General features: G+C 53.3%; 1 protein-coding gene across 2 annotated transcripts in view; it reads left to right on the forward strand.

Moving 5' to 3' along the window:
* The window catches only part of ZNF395 (zinc finger protein 395), a 43,115-nt gene extending 37,038 nt beyond the window's left edge, over positions 1-6,077 (forward strand). For both annotated transcript variants that reach the window (XM_045773978.2, XM_045773977.2), the window contains exons 6-10: positions 71-171; positions 909-1,188; positions 2,529-2,621; positions 3,481-3,584; positions 3,862-6,077. In XM_045773978.2, the coding sequence (XP_045629934.2) occupies positions 71-171; positions 909-1,188; positions 2,529-2,621; positions 3,481-3,584; positions 3,862-3,973 (690 nt within the window). In that variant the 3' untranslated portion in view covers positions 3,974-6,077. The remainder of the gene's footprint in view (positions 1-70; positions 172-908; positions 1,189-2,528; positions 2,622-3,480; positions 3,585-3,861) is intronic.
* Positions 6,078-8,945: the final 2,868 nt, after the last annotated feature.

The raw sequence follows: 8,945 nt of genomic DNA on the forward strand, positions 1-8,945 counted from the left end.
TTGAGGGCCGCTGAAGTCCCTGTGGGGTGAGGATGAGCCTAGCCAACGATCCCATCTCCCTTTCTCCTAGAACTCCGTGAAGGTGATGTACAAGTGCCTGTGGCCAAACTGTGGCAAAGTTCTGCGCTCGATTGTGGGCATCAAACGACACGTCAAAGCCCTCCACCTGGGGTAGGTCAAGGGCCCAGGGCCTGTTTGCCTGGGGACCCACTCGGTGTTCCTCCGCCCTGCCGATTGCCCATGACCCACACCGAGAACGGGTCCAAGAAAATGACTTGCTGAGAACACCACCTGCCACCTACCGCGGCCCCTGTGCCGGCAAAGAGAGCTGTGCTGGGAAAGAGGGGCCCTCCTCTCATGGTGAATGGTGATGCTGTTCCTGGGAAGGGAGCTCCGTCCATCTTGTGCATGTGTCCTCCTGCCTCACCTTAGGAAGCAGAAGGTGTTAGCTCTGGGTAGAAATTGGGTAATTTGGTGAGACCTCACTGTGGGCTCCGTGCCTGCGTCCCCTCAGGGAGCCGGGGCTCCGTTAGCTCTTGACTTGCTGGAGCTGGGCTGCTCGTGGCGGGGACACTGACTCACAGCGCTTTCCCCTGAGGAGAGAGTGTGACCGCAAGCAGGGGGGCCCAGGGAGGGCCTGTGGCAGAGCCAGATGACTGTTGCAGCAGGAGAGGTGTGCACACGTCCTGTGAGAGGAGGAGCCCTAGGTGCGGGGAAGAGCGGTGCCCATTAGCGTGCAAGCACCCACTGCTCCGTGACACCGCATCAGCCGTGGGACTCCTGGGGGAACGTGCTCGTGGGCTCCTTCTGGGACTTGGCTGGGTTGGCCTGAGCAAGTGCTCTTCCCTCCTGGGCCACGGTGTCCCCTGTGTTTGAACTGACCATCACTGCACCTCCCTCCCTCACAGAGACACTGTGGACTCTGACCAGTTCAAGCGGGAGGAGGATTTCTACTACACAGAGGTGCAGATGAAGGAGGAAGCAGCTGCTGCTGGCGCCCCCACAGCTGACCCAGCTCCCGCCCCCAGCATGACCAGCCCGCCCCTTGCTCTCCTTCCACCACCTCCTCCCAAAACCCAGTCCTCAGGCCCAGAACACCGTGGCCTGGACTCTTACCTGCCCTCTGGTGCTCTCAGCAAGTCAGCTCCTGGCTCCTTCTGGCACATTCAGGCCGACCATGCATACCAGGTATGGGGCTGGGGCACCCTGGGAGCTCAGCCATGTGGCCGTGTCTGACCTGTCCCTGGGCAGCCTGATCATAGGCCACTGACCGCCCTTATGGAAGGCTGAAGCCTTTGGCTAAATTGCTAATTCCTAACTTCTACAAAGAAGAAAAGGAAAATGACTTCACATTCAATAAATGTGGGAATTCCAGAGTTCGACGTCAGTGGCTGTCATGAGTAGTTACTGGAAATCTGGCTGAATCCCTGAGCAGCTGGGTCAGTGGATTTGGACTGGGGAATTGTTACATCACTGGTTAGGCAAGGGGATGGAGTCATGTAGTTGGGCTTCCCACAGTAAATCCCTAGCTCTTAAAATTGAGTGACATTAACAAACAGTCCGGCACCCATTTTTTTGAATACCTACTGTGTCAAGCATTGGGCTTAGCTTTTCAAATAGAGTAAGATGTAGTCCCCGACCTTGTGAAATGCATAGTTTAGCTGGAGAGAGAAATGAATATATAAGTCTGATTAGTTATAATAAATAGTCAAAGTATCTTACAAGAGGCGGGAGAAATTGTTGTGGGTACAGGAAGAACCAAGCTATTACTCCTGTATGGCTGGGCACGTTGTCACGGAGGGGGTGATATGTAGGGTGACCTCTACCACACATAGGTGGTAGGGAATGCACAGCTGGCTTTGTGCCATTAAAAAAAAAAAATCCTTTTCTGCCTCCAGCTTGGTTTTATCAGACTCTAGGCTGACTTACAAGTTAGTAGTTAAAAAGCAGTGCTTTCAGTCGGAAAGCCTTTACACAATGAGCCCGCGCTCCTTCTCGTTAGAACGAGTGGCTGCTGGGCTAGTTCACGTGTGGCCAACTTCAGGGGGCCCTTCAGCAGCTGGCTGACCCTCGAGCTGGGACCTAGAGAGGGCGGCTGGTGCTTTTACGAACAGACCTAAAGCCGGACATCCGGGAGGGTGTTGCTGCTTCCCAGTGGCTGCCTGGGGACACCGTAAACTTCGTGCGGCAATACCGCCCGTGCTCAGAAGGCGTGCCGACTTCTTTTGGGCACTGCCTACGCATGTTGGTAGGTGAGCCAGCGGAGACGCTAGCCCACGCTGACGCTTCAGTCTTGAGGCTGGCACAAACACCCGCTCTGAGAGAAGGCATCCAAAGACAGATTGGAGCCTGGGACCAAGAATAGTTCGAACACTTGGGCTTGCTGGTGTCTCTCTCTTTGGCAGAGCGTTCGGGTGCGTCCCGTATCGTCAGCTCGGAGGCCCGTGCTCTGCTGTGGCCTGTGAAGTTACAGGGAGCATGGCGCTGCCCGAGTGGGCCCGAGGCTGACCTGCTCTTGTCTCCAATAGGCCCTGCCGTCCTTCCAGATCCCCGTGTCGCCACACATCTACACCAGTATTAGCTGGGCTGCCGCCCCCTCCACGGCCTCCTCCCTCTCTCCGGTGAGTGTGCCTGTCTCTGAGCCCATGGGCACCCCAACCCCCCCCCACCCCCAGCAAGCCCGAGGCTCTTCCACACATTACCAGTGCTAGAGGCCACCCCCCTCCCCACTTGCCTCCAGGGCCCAAACTTCTTGAAGGCCTCCATGCACCCTCCCTCTTGCCTCACGCTCCCCAGCGGCTCACAGCCCATCTTAGGAGGTGCAAGGCAGGTGTGTGTAGAGGAGAACCCAGATCAAGCAGGTTTAGTGCCAGGGAACGTGACCGGCGAGTCTGGAGTCAGTGCCCCACTGAGCCCTGGATATCTGTGGGTGCTTAAGGTTTCAGTGTGCAGAGGGGAAGAAGGGAGAGAACGTGGGGAAGCTGGAGGATGAGGGTAGGCAAGACAAGATGGGCGCTTCTGGGGGCCCTGCCTGGGGTGGACCGTGGCCTTAGGTTGCTTGCCTCTGAACTAAAATCAATCCCAAGTCCTTCTGAGCCACCCCTCATGGGTCGTAGTCTTCAGTGTTTCCTACAGGAAACTGTCACACATTGTCAAACCCGGGCGCCTGAAGGTGCTACTGACGCAGCGCGGTCCCGCCTTTGTTCTCCATGTAAAGCTGCAGGGAGCAGCCCGTTGGGTGGCCAGGTCAAGAGGCTCCTCTGCCCAAGGCGGTCTGCCCCCCACTCTGTGTCCTCTCCTCCCTCCCTGGCTCCTGCCCACCCCAACCTGGAATAGCTTACCAGAGAAGGCATCCCTCGGGACACCACACCGAGAAGGGCTCGGCAGGTGTGGCTGACTGCCCTGTGGGATGGGTCTCTCCCCTTTCACTCCTGCCCTCCTGTCCGGGCCTGTGCTTATGGCCCCTTTCTCTGGGCCCAGGTCCGGAGCCGGTCGCTGAGCTTCAGCGAGCCCCAGCAGCCACCACCTGCGGTGAAGTCTCACCTGATTGTTACTTCTCCACCCCGGGCCCAGAGCAGTGCCAGGTGAGTGAGGCCATTTGCTCCGGAGGCCTCCCTCCTGGCTTTTGTCCCCGCCCTGCCTGCTGCAAGTGTAGACCCAGAGCCCACGGACCCTAGTCTCCAGGGTTCGTTCCCTGCGGTGGGAGAGGTGACGGAGGGGGGGAGGGGGGACACACTGGATGTGGGGGGAGGCTTTTGCTCCTGTGGCCCCTCGGCTCCCATGTCTCCAGCCTCACGCCCGGCCACGCCCTAGGTCTTAGCCACCAGGGCGTGTCTGTACCTCAAGACTCTCTTGTGACAGGAAAGCCCGCGGGGAAGCTAAGAAGTGCCGAAAAGTGTATGGCATCGAGCACCGGGACCAGTGGTGCACGGCCTGCCGCTGGAAGAAGGCCTGCCAGCGCTTCCTGGACTGAACCTGTCCCACCGGCTCATCCTGTTCGCGCCCCAACCCAACCGACCGGCAGCCAGATGACAAGACAGCCGCGTCACAAGCCCTCTGCAGAAACCTAAAAGATAAAGAGTGGACATTGGGAGTTTGGGCTCTATTGGCTAAGGTTCAATAGTTAAAACATTTTCCCCTCCCTTTTGGGAACATTTTAGTTTTTAAAAGAAGAAAGGAAAATATTTTTTTCCCCCTCTAATAGGAGAGAGCCAATCCTGACCAAGGGTATTCTGCAGTGAACCAGAGACCAAAGAATTAATTACCCTCCCTTTCCCACGTCTCTCTCTAGGGGATTAGTTTGCATGTATCAAAAGATGGCACAGCTCATTCTGTTTCCTGCTGAGTTGGTGAATTCTTTGCTTTCTCAACTCTTCCAGAAGGGACTGTGAGCAAGACGAATTTACTTTCCTGAAAAAAAAAAAAAAAAAAAAAAAAAAGAAAGTTTCTGGCTGATGAGTCCGAGAGCAGGACTTGCCGCGGGTACGGGGGAAGTTGGGGGATCTGTGCACTTTTTAAGGTGCAGCCGGCGCCTCTTCTCCACCCGAAACCAGGAGGAGGGAGAGCCTGTTCTCACCGAGCAGCTTCCATGGAAGTAAAAGGAAAACCCTTTCTTGAGGACAACGATTTGAACCTGGGGTCCCTCAGCTGTTGGGTTGCTTCCCAACAAATACTGTATGGCTTCTTCTCAAAGCCCAGACTAGTAGGTTTTTAAAGACTGTCCCCCAATAGCTGAGCCAAAAGGCTGTATGAATTCACTTTTTGAAAATGTGGCAGTTCAACACTACCTTGCTCGTTTCCCCCTCTTCCCTTGAGGAACAGCTGGAGGGTTTTAGTATCCGTGAAAGCCCTCTGCTGTTACCTGAGTAAAGAAACTCCCTCTTGATGTTCCTCCCTCCAGTTATGGACATGATGTCTCTGAAACACTTTGTGCTCTTTTCCCGTGTATTCAGAAGCCTTTTATCTAATTAAAGTTCCCTTCCACTTGGGTGAGAGCACCCCCCCCCCCCGGGTTGCCCTGCTCAGGTTTCTCTGTCTCTGGCCTTACCAGGGATTGTCCCATTCTCTCCTAGACTGCAGTTAGGGCTGGCGTGGGAGGAGGGAGAGAGGCAAGAAGAGATAGAAAGGTAAGTGGCAGCTTGTCCCTGAGACAGAGAGGGAGTTGGCAGGTTCCGGATTGTTCTTTTGGCCCAGGGGGTCCTGGAGAACCCCATCTTCTTCCTGAGGGGACAGGTAGGACAGGACTCTTCCATCCAGGTCGGCAGCCTCTGGATTTTTGTCTATGTTGGTCCAGTCCCTGTGATGGGAAAGTCAGTTCGATGCCGAATAACCTTCTCAGGTATCTGCTGAGCACCGTTTCTTGCCTGCAGGTGGGAGGGGGAAGGGTGAAGAGCCCGAGGCGCTCCTGTGAGAAGGGGTCCGGATTAGCAGCTGCTGGCGCTTTAGCCCTCCTTGTTTCTGAAGCCTTGGGGGATTGAGGGGAGCCGGGATTGGGGATTGCGTTGCTTGGGAAGTAAATGAGCAAAGCTCTTCTGGTTGCAGAAAAGGGAGATGTGGGGGGGGGGGGGGAGTTTAGTGCCCTGCCCATCTGTGCTTAATTGAGACCAGACAGGCTGAGCCCTCAGGGGAGGGCACGTCTTGTTTTGGAGCTCCCCTTTAAGACTTGCTTTCGACCTCCTCAGGCCTGCAGCAGCGTGGCCAGCTGGTGCCCTCCTGCCCCGGGCGCCAGCGCTGCGCCTATATCCCAGAGGTCAGGGGCTCAGGAATCCCGCCAAGCCCCCATCCTGGGGCTGGGGGCAGCGTCCATCCCCTGGCTGTCACCGAGGCCGTCCTCTTACTCCCAGGTGGAAATCCTGGCTCTCGAGTCTCCTTTGGCCACGTCGCGTGGGAATCGTGCAGGTGCTTGCCATCTGTGACAGCCTGAGTGTTAGAAAACCCGCCCACCTTAGAGGCAGGATGGTGTGACGGGTCGTAGTGCCCCGGGTTTGGTGACGGAGAGAAAGACACCCATGCGTGCGTGTCTTTGGTGGTGATGGGCTATATTTTTATAACTCAGTAAAAAAAAAAAAAAAAAAAAAGTATGTGGAATCTGCCCGTAAAGCTGGAGACCAGGCCAGCAAGAGGTGGCCCAGGGTTCTCCTTCCTGTCCGTGAGTGCGAATGAAAAGCTGAGGGCAGGTTGTTGCTCTTCCAGCTACTCCTTGTCCGTCTTCAGATCTTACCGGTGAGGGGAGGGAGCTTTGGAGATGCGAGGACTCTTCCACTTGCTTCCTCATCGCAGCTCTTGCTGAGTCTCCTCTTTAGAAAAGCTGTTTTCAATTTCCCCTCTCAGTTTGGACCTCGTAGCTATAACTGGCTATAAAGATTTCCTCTAAGTGAGGTAGGCTTCTCATGTCATGGGTACCCAGGGCAGCAAAGGAAGAGAGAAAGAAGAAATGGATGAAACAGTTTAAAAACTGAAGTGGTTGGGGTTTTTTTTTTTTTTTTTTTTTTTGGTTAATGTTTTATTTTGGTGCAGATTTCCCTGTCTGTATCCGCTCCTCTCTCCTTTCCGGTGGTGGTGGCCTCCTCTGGCCGCCATCCTCCCTCTCCTCCTCCTTGTGGCTGTTGTGTTGGTTCTTGACATGTGGTCTGTCCTTGGGGTTGCCCCAGTTGTTTCTTCTTGGAGGGTGGGGGTGGCTTGTGAACTGATCAGCGATTATGCCTCTTTTCTTCATCTCTGTGTCTCTCCCTACTTCCCAGCCCACCTGGGCAGCAGAATCTGACAGGAGGGAAGGTGCCACAGGTGGGCATTGGAAATTAACAGGACTGATTTTGAAAAGAAGTGATTTGGGGAAACCATTTATTCCAGGGGTGTTACCCCTATTTAAAGTATTTCTTGGAATCACCTTTGGAGTCTGCGGTGCCTGCTTTGGACACCCTTAATGATACTAAGTCTGCACCCCTGGTTGTTCTGTGCAGAGTCTGGTGAATGATGTCTGTGGTCAAGTGAGATCACGGGGGCAAAGCTCATGGACTGACTAGCGAGGAAAATAGCTTGGATTTAATTATGTGGCTTTTAAGCTGGCTGTGAAAGCAATTTTGTAATTTCAGAGTGTGTCTTGTGCGATATCCGCATTGTGGTAGTAAGCCTATAGCTTGACTCCTTGGAGGACATTATTAATTTGGATGTGGAAAACTTTCATTTGTTGAAAGAAATCTGTCCTGTTACTTTCTGGTCCTCCCAGGTTCTGATCTTACCAGGGGCCAAAAAAAAAAAAAAAAAAAAAAAGAGAGAGGGAGATAAATCCCATCTGTGATTTTGTCTTATTGGCTCCTTTCCCCCCAGCTGTCTTCCAAGTATTATTTTTACTGTTAAAAAATTTTTTTAAAATGTGAAATGTAATGTTTTTACAGCAACAATATGAAATATATTTTATAAGGAATAAAATGGTACATTGTCTGATTTAATGTGTGCCTGTCCCTCTACCCCTTCCCCCATAAAGGATAAGATTACTGTTGTTGGTGGTGTTAAATGATGGCATTTGGGCAAAGCATACACATTCATTAGCTTATAATGATAGGGACCATTACCAGGGACCAGGCCAAGTGCTTACATGAATAACCAAGTGCTTACGTAAATAACCCAATGAAAGAGTTACTACTATTACTCCCATTTTACAGATGAGAAGAGGGAGGCACGGAGATTAAAGAACTTACCCAAGATCATAGACTGGAAAATAAGGGCACTAAGATTTGTAACCCAGGCAGTAAGCATTTTTCTGCACTGCTTATTTGGACAGTGGGGAGCATGTTCTTGGCTATATTCCTGAGTTTGAGGAGTCAGCAGATGACTTAGGAAAAAGTAAGTCATATTCTGCTTATGGAGAGCAACACGGGGCACTCCCTGAGTTCATTGATTCCATGTCCTGTGATTGCCCAAAGGGCTAGATAAAGCTGGTCCAGGTCGGAAGCAGAAAGCAACATCCCACCCTTGCTGCACTGGGACTGCTGTATGCAACTTTAGCTTCTGGGACCACAGGCATCTCTGGGAGAGGGATCTAGGGAGCCCTAATGGGGCCTGACGGTGAGAGTCATGTGCCCCCAGATTCCAGGGCTGGATTACATCACTCAAGCCCAACAGCTGGTATGGGGATACTCTTGTGGCCTTTTCCCTTACCTTGTGGTAGAGCAGAGGGCTTCTTTGTGCCCCCTTTTCCTTGCCCCCGCCCCCAAGAAAAGTTCCAGTAGAATCCACCGCTAAGCTGCAGTTTCCCCAAGCCCCTCTATGTTGGTTCTGACTTTTGAGTTGCACATTCTCCATTTGCACCTCCCAGGCTCACCTTGGTGGCTGCATGCACGCACTCTTAACTTCCCAGCTTCCAGTTGGCTTTGACGAGCGGGTGAGACCAGACTGGAGTTTGAAGGGCCAGAGGAGAGAGAAATTTGGGATAGTGCATCTCCTGGCCCTTCCTGCACCACATAGTGTCTGAATGGCTATGTTTCCCTCCTGGGGGGTGGGGGCAGAGAGCTACAGTTCTCCCTGGGTTCCAGTAGTAACCCCCTCACCAGGACTCCCAGCTTGCCGGAAGTGTTCCTTACCCTCTCTTACTGATTTCCCATCGCCCGGTCTACACTGTAGATGTTTAACTGTCCTCACGTACCCTGTCTGGGTGCGCCCTCTGTTTCTTCGCCTGACAGTTACATCTTAACATGTTTCATGTTAAATTGGGGATAAAAATGACACCAACAAGTTTGGCTAGGCTCTTGCCCTTTTCGTCGTGTCTCCATCCAGTGGTCCCAAACAAGCAAGATCTGCACCACCTGGAACTTGTTAAAAATGCAAATTCCTTCTGAATCAGAAACTGGGGGTGGAGCCTGGCGAGCTGCCCCAACAGTGACACTGGGAGGTTCTGAGCACCCTGCCCCCCACCCATTCCATTCACGCACTTGGATGGGGAGACGCAG

This window comes from Ursus americanus, chromosome 13 (genome assembly GCF_024610735.1).
Source record: "Ursus americanus isolate L20-20 chromosome 13, mUrsAme1.1.p, whole genome shotgun sequence".
Taxonomy (NCBI): Eukaryota; Metazoa; Chordata; class Mammalia; order Carnivora; family Ursidae; genus Ursus; species Ursus americanus.